Source organism: Hippocampus bargibanti, linkage group LG17 (genome assembly GCF_051943395.1).
Source record: "Hippocampus bargibanti isolate YZ-2025 linkage group LG17, ASM5194339v1, whole genome shotgun sequence".
Taxonomy (NCBI): domain Eukaryota; kingdom Metazoa; phylum Chordata; class Actinopteri; order Syngnathiformes; family Syngnathidae; genus Hippocampus; species Hippocampus bargibanti.
In genome coordinates, this window is record NC_142750.1 from 3,946,653 (window position 1) to 3,965,121 (window position 18,469).

At 40.2% G+C, this 18,469-nt stretch overlaps 1 protein-coding gene across 1 annotated transcript; it reads right to left on the reverse strand.

The window, feature by feature from the left end:
* Positions 1-134: 134 nt before the first annotated feature.
* On the reverse strand, positions 135-17,848 carry atad5a (ATPase family AAA domain containing 5a). Its single transcript, XM_089019179.1, has 22 exons — positions 17,518-17,848; positions 17,238-17,301; positions 15,636-17,143; positions 15,485-15,551; positions 14,593-14,748; positions 13,123-13,249; positions 12,775-13,035; positions 11,425-11,573; positions 10,159-10,300; positions 9,636-9,884; positions 8,748-8,844; positions 8,571-8,653; positions 8,331-8,467; positions 7,563-7,731; positions 6,176-6,343; positions 5,872-6,093; positions 5,575-5,639; positions 4,547-4,736; positions 4,314-4,468; positions 1,902-2,719; positions 776-934; positions 135-670 (listed from the first exon to the last, which is right to left on the reverse strand). Exons 2-22 carry the CDS (start codon positions 17,286-17,288, stop codon positions 592-594), a joined length of 5,052 nt encoding a protein of 1,683 aa, XP_088875305.1. The 5' UTR covers positions 17,289-17,301; positions 17,518-17,848; the 3' UTR covers positions 135-591.
* Between the last annotated feature and the right edge of the window lie 621 nt (positions 17,849-18,469).

An 18,469-nucleotide genomic window follows, 5' to 3' on the forward strand; every position in this document is an offset into this window, starting at 1 on the left:
TTTGACTAAAAATATCAGCCTGCGTGTTTTGGGTATTTTCGATGCCATCAAACGTTTTTCTAATGTCAGTTAGGAAACAAAAAAATGGTGTCTATTGTCCTTTAAATAAAGCGAGGACACTTTATAAAACTGGAATAACATTTTAATTTCTCAAAACAAAACCCCGCCCAATGTGAAATACAAATATAAGGTATGTGTAAAACTACGAGACTATTTTTCACATTGATTAAAGATCAGAATTTGCTCTCATGGAAATTCCTATGATATTATATATATAAAAAAATGCAAAAAGTAAAGAATTTATCATCATTAGCGAGTATAGAAAAACAAAAAAACCACAAATGTACAAAATTGTTTAGATGATCGATTTAGTGAAGCACCGCGTGTGAGACCAATGATGCTACAACATTTATGTGGTGGTGAGTCATTCCAAATGGGAGGATGCAAATTCTGTGAGAAACGTTGCTTAGGAAAGCAGCTAAAAGTGAGTTACCCAATGTAGTCGCGTTCGAAACCCAGAGTAGCGCACCTGACCCGTGTGTTTTTTTCACCTGGAATCATCACAAGTACACACAAGCTCTTCTCTGAGGATTATGGGAAATCATTGGAAAGAGACTGGAGACTATTCTTGTGGAGACCCAAACGTATGGAGTCCAGGTAATGCAAGAACCTAGTAGAAAAAAAAAAGAAGAACAGACCACTTACTGCATGTTTCAAACCGTGTCCGTCCGCCTCAAGAAACGTAACCGCATCCTGGCCTGCTGCCTCTGCTTACCGTCGTTTCACCTTGCCTCGCTCCTTAATCTGCTCCGACCTGCAGATGGTACGCAGGGCTGGTAAGTAGTCCACGGCTACCGCAGATCTGTTGCCCAGCGTAGCAAATGTTCCGCTGCGCAACAGGTTCTCCAGAAGATCTCGCCTCTGCTGCACGATTCTGGAGGTAAACAACAACAGGCTCGTTTTCAAGGGATGCATCGGGGAAATTAAAAAAGGGGCTGAAAAACCCACTGAAAAAAATTAACCTGTGACTGTAAAGTGACCTTGAGAGTTTTGAAAGGCGCTTATAAATGAAAGGTATTATTATTATTATAAAAAGAATACACAAAAAACATGAAAAGTAAAAAACATAATATTATTATTAATATTATTTTATATTATTATTATTATTATAAATGATCTGTCACAATTTTGTAGCTCATCATTTTTTAAAGTGATCATTTCTTCAAATATTTTTATTATATATATTAATATCATATACATTATATTATATATTAATATTTTAATAGTAGTAGTAGTAGTCATAATAATAGTAGTACATATCCATCTAACTATTAGCTATCTATTAGTTAGCTGGCTAGCTAGCTTTCTATCTATTTGAGTTACTTCCAGATTGAGTGAACGCAGGCGCGTGTGGCTGCCACTGCTCACCCACACAAAAAATTAACCTGTGACTGTAAAGTGACCTTGAGAGTTTTGAAAGGCACTTATAAAGGAAATGTATTCTTCTTCTTATTATTATTATTATTAGTAGTAGTAGTAGTCATCATAGTAATAATAGTAGTATATAGCCATCTAGCTATTAGCTATCTATTAGTTAGCTGGCTAGCTAGCTTTCTATCTAATTGAGTTACTTTCGGATTGAGTAAACGCAGGTGCGTGTGGCTGCCGCTGCTCACCCACACAAAAAAATAACCTGTGACTGTAACGTGACCTTGAGAGTTTTGAAAGGCACTTATAAATGAAATGTATTATTATTATTATTCTAAAAAGAATACACAAAAAAACATGAAAAGTACTCAAAAAAACTCCCAACGCTAAAACCTCCCCACGTTTCAATGTACACGCATCCCCGCATTTTGACGCAAACGTTACAATAAATACATGGTATATTTTGTACTCACCGGGGCTGACAGAAGCTGCTTTGAGTGAAGCTATAAGATTCGCAATGAGCGGCAACAGGGAGCGTGATTTCCGCCGTAGCGTCCTCCGCCAGTTGCCCTTCGAGCCGCCGAGCTCGGTCCCAAGCCTCTTCCACGGAGCGTCGACATTTATGGAAGCTCAGCGCCTCAACCGCAGTTTGGATTTCCAGCGTACGTTCGTCCGCCACCCAGCTGGACGTGCCCAGCTCTTCTCTGGACTCATCGGTCATTCCGTCCTTCAGAGCTGCGACGTGAACATCACGGATATTATGAACGAGCGAGGAATCGAGGTCGGACATATTGTGGAAAAAGTCACTGATGGATTCCAGACACAAGGAGACAGGAACACTTTTTTGGCGCTCGGCTTGAGTTAGCGGCTTTCTTTTTTCCAAGTGTGGAACTAGTCTTTCACTGGGTTCCTTTTTGGATTGAGAACCCCGTTGCTGCTTGCAGAGAGAAAGGAAATTGTCCTCAGAATCCGAGTCCGAGTCTAGTCTATCCTGGTTAGGTCCACCGTGTCTTCTATTGCTCCGCTTCATTCTTTGAGACACTTTAATTGGACTTTCGTCATCGGCGCTATCAACCAGCGCGGGTGATTTTGGCAGCTGCTCTTGAAAAGACAGAGCGGCAGACTGCGAGGAGGCAGATGGGATATCCGTAGGAGGTTCTGGTTTGGAGGTGGGGATTAACTGCGTGCGGGGTAAAGGTAAGAGGGTCTCCATGTTGGAGTAGAGCAAATGAACTCCTCGTCGAGTGCTCTCTGTTAGCAGCTCCCAGCAAGTCATCTCGTGTGTCTGAATCTGTGGATGGGAAAATGTATTCTGTCAATACGGGTGCTAGGATGATAATAATAATAATAATAAAAAAAGAACAATAAACAAAATGAACAAAATAAACAACTACATTTTTTTTAAATTAATAAAAAAATAAAAAATAAAAAATAATAATAATAATAATAATAATAATAAAAAAAGAACAATAAACAAAATGAACAAAATAAACAACTACAATTTTTTTTAATTAATAAATAATAATAATAATAATAATAAAAAAGAACAATAAACAAAATGAACAAAATAAACAACTACATTTTTTTTAAAATTAATAAATAATAATAATAATAATAATAAAAAAAAAAAGAACAATAAACAAAATGAACAAAATAAACAACTACAATTTTTTTTAATTAATAAATAATAATAATAAAAAAAGAACAATAAACAAAATGAACAAAATAAACAACTACATTTTTTTTTAATTAATAAATAATAATAATAATAATAAAAAAAGAACAATAAACAAAATAAACAACTACAACTTTTTAATTAATAAATAATAATAATAATAATAATAATAAAAAAGAACAATAAACAAAATGAACAAAATAAACAACTACAATTTTTTTTTTAATTAATAAATAATAATAATAATAATAAATTTCATTCAGTGCCTTTCAAAACTCTCAAGGTCACTTTACAGTCACAGGATAAGTTTTTCTGTGAGTTAGCAGCGGCAACCACACGCGCCAGCGTTCACTCAAGTAACTCATAGATAGAAAGCTAGCTAGTGAGCTAATACATAGCTATTAATAATAATACATTTTCTTTTCAAGCGCCTTTCAAAGCTCTCAAGGACACTTTACAGTCACAGATTGCTCGCTAGATAGCTAGCCAGATAGATAGCTAATAAATAGCTAGCTAGATACCCAGCTAGATTGCTAGGTAGCCAGTTAGCTAGCTAATAGATAGCAAATATAATACATTATAATAATTGTATTATAATAATACATTATAATACAATATAATATAATATAAAACATTATAATACATCACAACTACGGCCAAGTAGTACAGATGACGGCTGAAGAAACCTCATCGATGGACCACTCCTGTACGACAGAGTTTACAGACGTATTCCCAAATGTGTTTTTTTTTGGGTGCCGATAAAGCGCTGGCCATGGCCTCTGGCAATGTTTTTTCCTTCCACAAGGGGTCAGCATTTCCCTTTTTTACATGTTAGTGCTTTGTTCCAGCTTCAGCTGTTGTGAAAGCGCGATATAAACCAATATGTATGTCTTGCATTGTATTTTGAACAGCCGCTCTCATTTCAAGCTAAGATAACTCCAGACCCATATCATTTAGGAATTAACTCTTTTTTTCTAATGAAAGAGGAGAGTCTCAGGTTTCTTACGCTGTATTGAATGTTTATGTAGTCCTAAAACTCAATGGGTCATGGAATTTGAGTGACAATGACAAAAACCCTGGCACTGGAATGGACACATTTTTGCACGTGTCTGCCAGTGAATGAGTTAAAAAAGAAAAAAAAAAGCATTCACTATCCTGTTATTTGTGTTGAAAGCTAAAAAGTCTACAGCATGAAGATTCGGCGGTGTACCCGGAACAGCTCCCAAACATCGCGCTCGGGTTCAATATTCAGTAGACCCAGTCGGCTCTCCGCACATCCACTTTCACATGGCGGTTGAGATGACGTTCCAGACAGTGAACACGTGTCTGCTGTTTCATCACCGGGATCTCGCTTGGGTTCATTTTCTAAATTTCAACAACACGCACATAGTTTAATGGCCCAATTCGGACAGTAACTTCATCGGAAGTATGAATTTGATTTACCATTTGGGTTTCTGTGTTCCGAGTGTGAGGTCACGTGGCGCCCCCCTGCACTTCGAGTCCAGCATTGCAGCTGCAAAAGGCTTTGCCGGAGATCACCGCCATTGAGTTGCAGTAGCGCGCGGATGTCGCGCTGATCCGTCCTCGTATCCTCAACCAGACACAACAGGCGCAGATAGCTACTGACGTCCAACTAAGACAGGGAGAGATGGTAATGCGTAACTTAACTCATTTACTGCCAGACGATGTGCAAAACGTGTCCACTCCAGTGCCAGGGTTTTTGTCATTTTCACTCAAATTACAGGACACATAAAATATTGAGTTTTAGGACTACATAAACATTCAAGGAAATGATAGATTATCTTCTTTCATCAGGACATTTTGGGTACTTTGTTTGGTCTGAAAACATCGTGTTAATCCGTATTGATGGCGAAATTAGACGGAAAACACATAAATAACGCAATGGTGAATCGTTGTGTGTTGACTACTATTTGATACTAGTTGACACAAATTCCCACCAGACAAATCAACCCATTTCCAACGGAGCTTGTGCGCCATCTTGTGCATTTTCTGGGCGCTACATTAGAATCGAGACGGCTCAAATTGATACGTAAGGACTTCTTTAATCGATGGCAAACATTTATGCTTTCCTCTTCAGAACTATTTGAATCATATTCATAACTGGATGAGTAACAAGAAAGCATCTTCTCTGAATCTGAACTATCTGAAGCCATTGTTTTGATTCTGGAGCAAGGCAGTGTGTGACCAATAGTGACGTCACAAACAAGGGGGCGGGACTTTCTGAATCTGCAGTTTTGGGACACTTTAAGTCATTTTTATTGGTGTTTTGCATTTGACTGAAAATATCATACTGCATGTTTTGGGTATTTTAGATGCTATAAAACGTTTTTCTGATGTCAGTTAGGAAACAAAAAAAAATGGTGTTGGTTGTCCTTTAAGAGGACTGTTTCTAGATGAAAACCAGTTAACTTCACTCGAAATTACACGAGAAAAAAATCCCCGCCACTCACCAACGAGGGTGTTTTGAAGTGGATCTCTTCGAAGTTGCCATCAAACGTGGTGCTGAATGTGGGATCTGCAAACCATACAGTGTGAGTGAAAATGAAAAACAAATATATAAAATACAGTATTTTCTGGACTATAAGGCGCACCTTTCAACGAATGACATATTTTAAAATGTTTTCTATACATAAACCGCACCGGATTATGAGCCGCGTGGCCAGCTTTTGAAAAAAATATTTTCTTTTAGGTGCGCCTTATAATGCAGAAAATACGGTAACTGTTGTGGCCTCCATGCTTGTACTCACCACTGGTGGTGAGGATGACTGGTCTCTTTGTCGTGCTCATGAACGTCTTGATGGCAGCAAGGAAGCCAGAATCTTCATCAAAAATCACATCCACTTCTTCAAACAGGATGAGCGAAGTGGCCGTCCGCTTGCTCTGCTCTTCGTTCTCGTCTGTCGTGGGGACCACCGTTGTGATTTTCCGTTTTGTCGGGTTATCTCGTGGCTTCAATTTCTTGGACGGGGCTATGAGGTGAAAAATAAAAGATTATTCATAAACAATTTGTGATTTTTTTTTTCTTTATTATGACACAGTTGAAACATTTACCTTTTTGGTCTTCCTGCTTGGCGCTCGGTTGTTCTTTGTTGCTGGGTTGGGCCACTTTGAAAAAGTTAGCTAAAGAGGTTGGAGCCAAGCGTCCTCGTTTGGTTCCTCTCGGGGAGTTGGGAGGTTTTCTGGGAGATGAGACAACCTTGCGAGGAGAGTTCAACTTCCCTGAATGATTGAGAAATGAAATTAGTTGAGATTACTTTTCAGCATTTTTTTTTGGTCTGCAGATTAAAATTGGTCCATATTTTGGACATCTTTTTGATGAGAACGTTTTTGTTTACACTTCAGACCTCTTATTCGATGAAAATAACTACTAGGAGTGATTTTGTATGATGGTAGTCTGATGCCGCATTAATTGTTTAACTCATTCACAGCCAGACGATGTGCAAAAATGTGTCCACTCCAGTGCCAAGGTTTTTGTTATTTTCATTGTAGGAGCCACAGAATATTGAGAACATTGACTACATAAACATTCAATTCAGCGTAAGAAACCTGAAACTCTCATTCATTAAGAAAGAAGGAGTTAATTAACATGGACAAAAGGCAAATACCCTCGTGGGAGGGTAAAAACATTGCCAGAGGTCTGACCAGTGCTTAATCGACACCCCCACAAGGAAAAAAAAACTAAACCCGAACAAATTCGGGGAAATGGCGCTCCACGTCATGCTTTTTCAATTCCCGAATAAATTCGGGAATGGCAGTGAATGAGTTAACTTACTGAATTTAACAATGCTATAATGCACAGGTGTCAAAGTCAAGGCCCGGGGGCCAAATACAGCCCGCCACACCATTTCGTTCGGCCACGAGAGTAAATCAAACTTATGAAATTCCATAATGCTTGCTAAAATCCTAAGCAAAATGTTATATTTTTGGACGTAAACCCCAATAACAGTCATTATTCTTGACTTCAGATTTGAAAACTAGTTATTCATTAATTTGTTGTGCGCTCTATATGTAATATGTGGAGGGAATTCAACATTCTAATGGCTTCCCCAAATTCATAACGGCCCCCGAGAGGAAACCATCATTACAATGTGGCCCGCGGCAAAAAACTGACGTTGACACCCCTGCTATAGAGCAACTAACTATAAACTGTCAACCTATTTCACAGTTCTTGGAGCTTTTAACAAGAAAATAACAACAGCCATGTGACATTTTTGTGACTTCAGAACCGCGCCATAGGGAGTAAATGTAATTCTTCACGCTCACTTTGAAATTTCGCAAAGTCTAATTCAAAGACTTTAGCATCTACAGACATTGGATCGGCAATACAGGTACCATCCGACTTACGAATGGATTTCGACTTACGACCATTTTGACTTATGACTGGCTGGTCGGAGCGACACCCGGTCGTAAGTCGAATGGTACCTGTATGTGTACGTACTTGGAGAGCATCCATATTTGCCGCCGCCGCTTGTGCTGTAGCTGTTAAAGTATGCGGGCTTGTTAGCGCTGACTCCTTGACCGTCCACCTGGTGCGACTGAGTGGCTTCCTTCAGTTGGGATAGAATCAGACGGCCACTCCGTTGAGACGAAGCGTTCACTTCAAACACCTTGGAAGACCAGATGGAGAAAAGCGTAAAGTGAAGGTGCACGGGGACGCGCAGGACAGATTATTATTATTATTATTATTATTTTTAATAATAATAATAATGATTGATGATGATGATGATAATAATAATAATAATACATTTAATTTATAAGCACCTTTCAAAACTCTCATGGTCACTTTACAGTCACACGATAAGTTCTTCTATGGGTGAGCAGCGGCAGCCACATATGCCAGCATTCACTCAACCCGAAAGTAGCTCAAATAGATAGAACGCTAGCTCGATAGCTAATATATAGCAAATAGCTAGCTAGATAGATAGATAGATTGCCAGCTAGATAGCAAAATAGAGAGATGATAATAATAATAATAATAATACATTTAATTTATAAGCACCTTTCAAAACTCTCAAGGTCACTTTACAGTCACAGGATCAGTTTATTCTGTGTGTGAGCAGCGGCAGCCACAGGCGCCAGCGTTCACTCAACCTGGAATTAACTCAAATAGATAGAAAGATAGCTCGCTAGCTAATATATAGCTAATAGCTAGCTAGATAATAATAATACATTTAATTTATCTGTCATTGTGTTGCGGCATCATCACCTTAAAGCCCAACTCTTGAGCACAGGCGTAGACTGAGGCGGTCTTTCCTATTCCGGTGGGTCCAACAATTAGGACAGTATTGCATAAAGAGTCCTCAGAAGACAGAGGGTCCTCATCTTCACAGTCCCAGTCAGAGTCTGTAATAAGAAGACAAATATTCAGACATTCAGTGAATAAAATTATGGTTGATTATGAAACTTTTTAAGAAAATAACTTTTTTTTTTGTTATAAATGACACACCACTGCCGCCTTCCTCTTGCTTCTTTTCTTTCTGCTTATTTCTCTCGTCCCTATCCGCACGGAGCTTCCATTCTTTCAGCCAACTGCGCAAAAAAAGGAAAAGCAATGAAGTAAGATGGTTATTTCAACAATGAAAAACACACACAAAAAAAAAACAAATGTCTTTTTGGTGCTGACCTGTGCAGCATCTGCACCGACGTCGCGTTGCCGATGATGTCAGCGGAGTGCTGCGGCTGATATTTTTCGGTCCACAATACATCCTCTTTTGCCTCGACTGCGGAAAATAACAAAGATTGACCTTTGAGTTCATTCGAATTAATAACCACAGATGACATTCAGGGAAGCTGTTGCTGCGGGGAGGAATAATAACTTAAAGGACAACCGACGTCTCCAGACAAGTTGTGTCCATAATTTGTAAAATGGCTTCAAATTTCTTCTACTGAGCGTATTTTACAAATATTCCATCGCATATAGCTATATTTTACGTTTTAAGACTCGCGCTGAATATTCCGGAAGTCTTGTTTTTGAGTTGGTGAGGAGTCCTCACCCTACGTCACTGAAGGAACGCCCCTGACTGAAAAAAGGACACATTGTAGCAGTCCTTCCATCACGTCAATGCATTTTGCTGTACTTTGATCTGAAAACGTCATGTAGGACCAAAAAAGAGGCAGAAGAGGGCGACAAAGCTCCATGTAAGGAATTAATCAGCCTGTGGAAACGGGCTGATTAATTCCTTACATGGCTTTGTCGCCATGTTCTGCCTTTTTTGGGTGCAACATTTCCCACCTTGATGCCTCAAAATGACATGGAATAAATTCTTTAATCAATTCCGGTTTCAAATTGAAGTACTTTTTAGACACGTTAACTCATTTTATATTGGTGTTTTGCATTTGACTAAAAATATCAGCCTGCGTGTTTTGGGTATTTTAGATGCTATAAAACGTTTTTCTGATGTCAGTCAGGAAACAAAAAAGTAACGTCGGTTGTCCTTTAAACAAAAGAGGGCCACTGAGATTTTGACAGGTTGAATTAAGTCCTGAGAGAAGGAAAATGATAATCGCCCACGTTTCTTCTCGGCGTCCTCGTACGGGTCATCGATCCAAATCACACCATTTTTGTTTCCAGGCGACGGGTTGTCCTTTGCCTTATCCGGTTTGGCTCTCTGGGTTCGTCTTGATGGCTTTGGCTCCGAGGTACAAATGTTGTCTTTGTGACGGACAGCCCTCTGTTTTTTCGCGACTTTGGACACCTTGTCATCTGTCCTCTTTCTTTTCCCTCCTACTGACTCGGGTGACGACCATGTACTTGCGGCGTCTGTATGAGTTCAGTTACAAAAATGCATACAAAATACATTTAAAAAAAACATTCAAACATTATTTCATAATTACCACTTGATTTTTACATCATGTCCACTCCATTGCATTTTCTGTGTAGCTCTATCTCTTGTTTCTATTAATAATTGTATTGTATTTTATCTATTATTGTATCTATGCTTGTCTGTGACTGTAAAGTGTCCTTAAGAGCTTTGAAAGGTGCTTGAAATAAAATGCATTATTATTATTATTATTTGTCTTCACAGCAGACTTACCGAAGTGTTGTTGGTGATCAGCACGTCTGGCCAAAAAGCGAGGCAGGAATGTCTTACAGGGGAAGAGAGGGTTTGAGGTGCTGATCTCTTCCATGAGGAGCTGACGATTTTTTTCAGAAATCGCAAGCCTCCAACCGGAACCCTAGAGGAGTGGGTGGGGAAAAAAAAGCACAATTTACACAATAAAAGTTGAATACTCTGTCAGAGATGTTTGTTCGGACACTGAACAAAGGCTCGAACATAGGAAGATTGACTTTTACTGCCGGCAGGGGACGTAGACATTCATGACCGACGCCCAACTTCTTCAGCTCTCAGCCAAGCTATTTATTGAGAGTATATATGCAAATTGAAGTGATACATTCGGAAAACATAGTCTTCTTGATTTGAATACCACACCCCTGGACGTCCCATGTTGCAAAAACCAACATCCATAAACCAACAGAACATAGACATTTTAATAAGTTGTCCTTTCCATGAACTGATAGATTTGTCACCTGGCTAATGAGCTCTTCCTGTGAAGGAGTTTACCAAGTCCTAAATTAGTCCAAGGCCAGATCTCCTACATGAAGATGCCAGTTTAACAGGCTGTGTCTGTTCACCTCAGATTGACCCCAGATTTTCTGTGCTTCCATTGTGGGCCTTGTGTTCGGCGGCCAACTAACCTTGAAACTTTTAAATAGGATAACTTTTATTCTCTATCATACTCACAACAGGCAGACAGCTCTTTCGCGAATTTAATATTCGTAAGGCAAAAAGTTCGTTAGCTAAAGCGTTCGTAAGCCGAGGTATCACTGTATTTATTTAATTAGTGACATTCAGTGTGTATTTGCTAACTAGCTATCTAGCTATTAGCAATATAGCTATCTAGGTGGCTACCTATCTAGCTAGCTACCCGTTGGCTACCTATCTAGCTATCTACCCGTTGGCTACCTATCTAGCTAGCTACCCGTTGGCTACCTATCTAGCTAGCTACCCGTTGGCTACCTATCTAGCTAGCTATCTATTAGCTATCTACTAGCTGGCTAGCTAGATTTCTAACTATTTACTTCCGGGTTGAGTGAACGCTGGCACATTTGGCTACCGCTGCTCAACCACAGAAAAACATATCCTGTGACTGTCAAGTGACCTTGAGAGTTTTGAAAGGCACTTATAAATGAAATGTATTATTATTATTATTATTATTATTATTAAATCTGGTAGAGTTTACGGAATGACAGCAAGTAGGCGGCAATCTTTAAATATATTGCATTTTAATGCGTAACTTACTCGTTCACGAAACACTCCATGTTGCGGTTTTATCTTCAGGCCCAAGGAGCCATTTGGAGGCAGATAGGGGTCAGACGTTTGAACGCAAAGCTTCCTGAGATCGCAGAGTTGGTTAGACTGGGGCCAGGGTAGATTCCAAAGAGGACAATCTGTCATAGTACAAAGACCAGATGAATTTTGATGAGACACGTTGCATGGTGTGAAGACAAAAAAAGAGAAAAAAAAAGATGAATAAAGACAAGAGGGAGGAAAATCCGACCGGACCCTAGCATCCTGCTCACCACCTTTTCCAGCGACTCCCCTCAGCGAACGAAATCCAGCAGACATATAAACAGCTTCTACCCCCGTCGCAATTAACTCTCTAAACAGTAACCCAAATCTAACTGTATAGTGCGCCTCTTTGCATTTTTTAAATGATACTAGTGCAGCGTGTTCTACCGGAGACAAATTGCTTGTGCATTCTACATACAGTGATACCTTTGCTTAAGAACTTAATTGGTTCCCAGACAGAGTGTGTAAGGTGAAAAGTGTGTATCCCAAAAATTAATTTCCCATAGGAAACCATTAAAATGAGAATAATCCGTTCCCAGGTCCCGATAAAACATAATTTTCGACTTTCTAATTTTCTAAGCCTTAAAACTACACCAAATATACCTTATTTTATGTATAATAAATGAGCTGTGGTATTATAATTAAGGAAATAAACTGCACTGTATAATAAAGTCGTTTTATTGACCTTTGTGATGGTCGAGTGGTCGGTTTCATCAGCATGAAACACTTGATGAGGAACGTAACCATCTTCTTTCAACATTTTGAGGAATTATCCCTTGTAGGTGCTTTCTCTGTTATAATTTTATCTAGTTCCTCATCAATTGTGTTGTGTTTAGCTAGATTGATAGCTTTTTGCATCATGTGTACAGATGACTTGTGCGGGTTATTTGTGGAGCCTGATTGATGGGATATTTTAACCTTACAGTCTACACTCTGCTTTTGAACTATCAAAGTTGAAACTCTCTAACTGTCATCTGCCTGTCTCTTTAATGTTTGAACCACCTCCCCTCACTGCTGCGTTCTTGACCAATCATGTGGCTTTAACCGAAGACTGGGGCGGGGAATAGAGGACCAAAACAAGCCGGCTGCCATTTTGTTGTTAGAAGAACAGGCTCGTTCGCAAACGACACATCACTCATTGAGGCAGCTTCGTGTGTATCCCGAAAAATAGTTCGTATGCCAAGGTAAACTTTTCATAAATTTAACGTTCGTAAACCGAAAATTTCGTAAGCCAAGGGGTTCGTAAACCGAGGTATCACTGTACTTGGTTAATAAAGATGATTCTGAGGGTGTCATTACCATTTGGTATTTGCATCACATGTGCAACTGGTTGGAAAGAGGCACAGGAAAGAGCATATGTCTCTTTGGTGACAGCAGCTTTGGCCAACTGCTTCTTGAAGGACTCGGGTAGGCCACTCTTGAGGAACTCTCTGCGAGCCTTGAACTGCTCATCATCTTGGTCGTTTTCAGAGCGCTGGTCGTTGTTGTGATCAAAGATGGAAATCACAGAAGGTGCCTTTCGAGCAGTTTTCTCTTGACCCGGCAAGCTGCCCTTGGAGTCTTTTAGAAAGACAATATAGAAACATTCAGTTGCTGAAAGAGTTATCAAAACAAATGGAAGGATATTTAAAACTTGGAAAGCGCTACCTGGGGGAGCTTTTGTGGCTTTCCCCAGGACGTCATTTAGATTGCGTAGAGACGTCTTGGTTCTACTTTTTCGTGGTCCTATCTGAGGTGGGTCCGTTTCGGCGTCATCCAGGTCGATGACAAAATTCTGAAATCAAACACCAAGGTAACTCATTCACTGCCAGACGTGTAAAAAATGTATCCACTCCAGTGGTCGGTTTGTCCGTGCTATGCCCGTTTAGCAATTGGTAGAGCTCCGGGCAAAACGGAGAAATACCACAGGAAATCGTGGGGGCAGTATAGAGTGAGAAGCATACCAAAATGGAAAAATGAATGCAGAGAGAGAAGAAGAGAGGCCAGGTAGACTGCTGCTGCTTCCCCCATTCACAACGAATGAACAGGCTAGCTCAGACATGGGCAAAGTACGGCCCGCGGGCCACATACGGCCCGTTCGGCTTTTTAACCCGGCCCGCCGAACTTGTCCAAATTATAGTAAAAACAATGTCTGAAACTCATGACAAAAAGTTAGCGGACAACAGGGCAGATAACTCTGGAAACCTGCCTGCTCCATTTTTCACAACTTGAAACACAACTAGACGACTAATCACATTAAAAAATAACATTGTCAGTATAAAGTTTTTTTTTTTTTAATTACGGATGTACCTATCACAAATGCTACCTTGCTTAATTCACGGTATAAATCAATGGCTGTAGATATTTCTGCAGTAGTCATTTGTAATCATGGTGCTCAATGCAACGTTTGCATGGCATGCTACAAGCCACTAAGCCCCTTTCATAAGTCTCACGTACACTCTACAGTCACGGTTTAATGTAAATTTACGTTTTGTAACGTCACATTTGTTGTTTTGAATATGTCTTCTGGGCTGAGGTTCTGTGCATTTACTTTGGAAAATGATATGCAAATGCTAGCCAGTAGCTTGCAGTAACCAACATGTGACTGTCGTTGTAGTACATTGTTTTTTATATTTCATCCATACAATGTCGGGCATAAGAAGAAAGTGGTTGGATGAATATGTACATGTAACATTTTCATGTATCACGGAACGTGATGGGAGTGAGCGTCCTATTTGCATGATTAGCAACGGCAAGTTGAGCAACTCTAGACTAGCACCAGCAAAACTAAAGGAGCACTTCATCAAGCTGCATGGAGACGGGGAATCCAAGAACACAACACTTGCTGAATTCAAGGCGAAGAGAGCTAGATTCGATGAATGGGCCACTCTACCTGTTCTTGGATTTGTACCTGTTAGCAAACCCATCCTCACAGCATCGTATGAAGCTGCTTACCTGATTGCAAAGCAGGGCAAGCCGCACACCTTTGATCACATGTTTTGTTGTTGTTTTGACTTCAGGATGGCGTCGCGAGAGTGAGTGCCTTTACAGTAGCTCCAGTATTTGTTTTTCTACTTCGTCATTTAAAGTCATTTCAACTGACTTTGTACTTCTTACCTTCGAAATAGTCAAACCTACCTCATCTTCACAATAACTCTTTGCGATAGAAGCCTCAGTTCTTGATGAACGCCTCAAGGATTTCTTCACTGTAGCATCTTTCTTCGTCTGTTGAACAGCTTTAGCCTTTGCCACCAATTTCCTCGCCTTCTTCTGTTTTTTGGAGTTGTCCGATGCCTTGAAACAAACAAACAAGACCACCATTTAGTTGATTCAAAACAGCTGAATTATTATCGATTACAGTGATACCTCGGTTTATGAACCCCTTGGCTTACGAACCTCTCGATTTACGAACGGTAAATTTATGAAAAGTTTACCTTGGCATACGAACTTTTTTCGGGATACACACGGAGCTGCCTCAATGAGTGATGTGTCATTCGCGAACGAGCCCGTTCTTCTAACAACAAAATGGCAGCCATCCCAACCCGCACAAGACATCTGATGCAAAAAGCTATCAACCCAGCCAAACAGAATACAATTGATGAGGAACTAGATAAAATTATCACAGAGAAAGCAGCTACAAGGGATCATTCCTCAAGCTGTTGAAAGAAGGTTACGTTCCTTATCAAGTGTTTCATGCTGAGGAAAACGGCCACTCCATTCCATCAAGCCATCAACGACCATCACAAAGGTAAATAAAATGACTATTATACAGCACAGTTTATTTCTTTAATGATAATAACATAGCACATACATAAAATAATGTATATTTTGTGTAGTTTTAAGGCTTCGAAAATTAGAAAGTAGAAAATTATGTTTTACGGGGACCTGGGAACGGATTATTTTCATTTTAATGGTTTCCTATGGGAAATTAATTTTTAGGATGCACACTTTTCGTCTTACAAACTCTGTCTGGGAACCAATTAAGCTCATAAGCCAATGTATCACTGTATATAAGAAATGTCTTACTCACATGACAGGCCAAAGAAGGATTTTTGCCACCTCCAGATTCATTTTGATGAATTCTCCTCAATTTTATCCTTGAACACATTGATGAATCGATCAACCATCATAAGGTAATTGACGATCAGGCATTATAAATGATTAAACTTATCATGTATTACCTGATTGGATTTTCTTTCGGGTTAGGTGGGGAGAGCATCTCCGCTACGTAGACTCCATATTTGGACTTGTGTATTTTAGGGGTTGGTCCTTTCACGGAGGTCTCGGCGGAATCCTTCAAGCTATCCGTTTTGGTAACTGCAGATGTTTCGGATGTTTTTGGCGCTAACCGAACAACAGCTGCTCTTTGAGACCTTCTCACAACTGGATGAGCGGGATTTAAGGAAGCTTCATAGTCTTCTTTGTTATCAGATTCAATGTCCTCGAAGGTTGTGACTTTTTCTGTTGTTTTTATACATTTTCTTTGTGACTTAGTGTTTGGAATCATTTTATTTTCCTGAAGGTCATTTTCTTCTGCATCCTTCTCTACGTGTTGCCTTTGCTTAGCCTGGTTCTTCCCCAGGCCGGGTTGTTTGAAGGCCGCCATGAAATGTCTTCTCTCAACATCCTGGCACTTTGGTGTGGATTCACTCTCAATCACCGCCAGGTCAAGATCTTCCTCTTCGAGAACCACGTTGGATTTCCGTTTGGCTGGTTCCGTGTGAGAAGGTGATTCTGGTTTTGCAAGACTTCTCGCACATTTTCTCTTAGGTCTTCCCGCTTCCTGCTTTGGTGAGATGGTGTGCATTTGAGCCTGAATGGTGATGGTTCGGGGTGAGACTTGGACAGAGACCTCTGTAGAGCCTACAGAATTATTGGTGTCCATTTCATTTGCCTCTTGATGTATATTATTTCCTTCACGATGCACGGGTGTCCTCGTTTCTTCACATTTGACCTCACTTTGACTGCGTACAAAATCCTCATAGGAGATCCTTACCGTGTTGCTCTTCACCTCGGAACTCTCAGTGTGGACAGCACAGGAATTTTCTGCACCTTTCTGCTCGGATTCTGAATGGTTTTCCTCCTTTTGTTTGCTCTTCCTTGAAGTGCATACACGTTTTGTTTTAACAGGTTTCCCCTTGTCTTTTACACATGCGACCGTAGATGAGGTGCTATCTTTCCCACGTTTAGAGGCACTTTTGTGAGATTCATCATTCTGAGCCTGGTTAGCGGGCTGACAGTTGTTGCTCTCCGTTGATCGATTAGCTATATTAGCCGCCAGAGCATCTCTATGATTGCTAACAACAACACAGACTCTGTGGCAATCTGGCGCCAAGTTGGATCCCTCCACAATAGAGCAGTTTTCCACATTATCTGAGACAACAGTTTCCAAATCCACAATTTCACTTACAGCTTTTGTTGTCTTTCTCTTCCGTTTAACAGACTGATGCTTTTCCACTACCACTGGGTTGATATGTTTTTCGGAAGATCTCGGACTAGTGTCTTTGATAATTTGTGATGGGCTGGATTTTACTTTGGAGGTCAAATTCCCACGGGTGAAATAGTCCATGATGTTATTGGAGCGCGGAGGTGAGAAGGGTTTCTCCACAGCTTTGGCCACAGGAGAGAAGTAGCTGGTGATTGTCTTGACAACAGCACTCCTGCCATCACTGCTTGCTTTATTGCAAGGCTGTGAACATAACAGGGTAGAGAAGTTATTCACACAGGTGACACACAGCATGATAGCGATTACATGCAACATGTGTTTAGAGTACAAAAAATACCTGTGTGTCAAAATCCTCTATGACAGTTGCCATTGCCACAACACCCGCCATACTTTACTGGGACCTTAGACCAAAAATAAATCACAATAAGATGATAATAAAAAAGATATTTACCCCGTCAGTTTATAGAAATTGCATTTATGATTGATAATCAATGTGACAGCATCTTAGAACATTAACTTTGTCAAGGCAGACATATAACTCGGGAAACACTTGTAGGGTAACACATGCGGTTCTGTCAAAGATGAAATATTTGTAATATTAGTGCCGAAACACTTACCGAAAAGAGTAACGCTCCAGAAGAAACAGCCACCTCGTTTCGTGTGGACAGCAAAATAAACGTCGACAACGAGAGACGGACATTTATAGGGTGCTAGCATAAACGTAATCGATGTTCGAATGGAACAATTTAGCAAAACACGACGTCTTCAAGAAACTTTGGCGCCCAATAGTTCCCACAGCTGGCCCGCACATCCTGCTAGCGTCACCTTGGGATGTAAAAAAAACGCATAGTGTAAGTGTTAAATTAATGTTTTTCAAAACGTCAATGTTTACAATCGAAAAAACATTATTCCAGACGAGCGTTTCAAAAACGCGCCAGAGGAACAAGAGCGCCAATACATACGTAAATAAAACGGGAAGGGAATTCCACCAATCAGCGGAGAGATTACACACTCGTCACCGTTTGTCATCACATGACCAAACTAAATATGGCGTCAGCCCTTGCGACTTGTTTATAATATACCGCAATGATTTTCAACCACTGTGCCGCGGCACACTAGTGTGCCGTGAGAAATTATCCAATGCCCCTTTTTAAAATTTAACAAACATTTATTAATCATTTTCTCCCGATATTATGTAATTGTCCGGTGTCCGTGCTGAAGACTCGGAGGGTAATTTAATATTCGTCCGTGTGGAAACACGTCACTGATTGCCTCTTTCCTGCGAGATGGTTAGTGGTGTGCCGCAAAAAATTCCAATGTAAAAAAAACGTGCCCTGGTTCAAAAAACATACGGTATACTATACCGTATGTTAGTAAAATTACAGCAAGAGGGGCAATTTGTAGTTTAACACCTCAACCTTACAACAGAGACGCTATGGCTTCCTTCGATTCTTGCCCATGGCCTCCTTGTGTGGATTTGCATGTACTCCCCGTGCCTGCGTAGGTTTTCTCCTCCCACATTGCAAATACATGGGCAATTGATCACTAAACTACGGCGGTGTGTCTGTG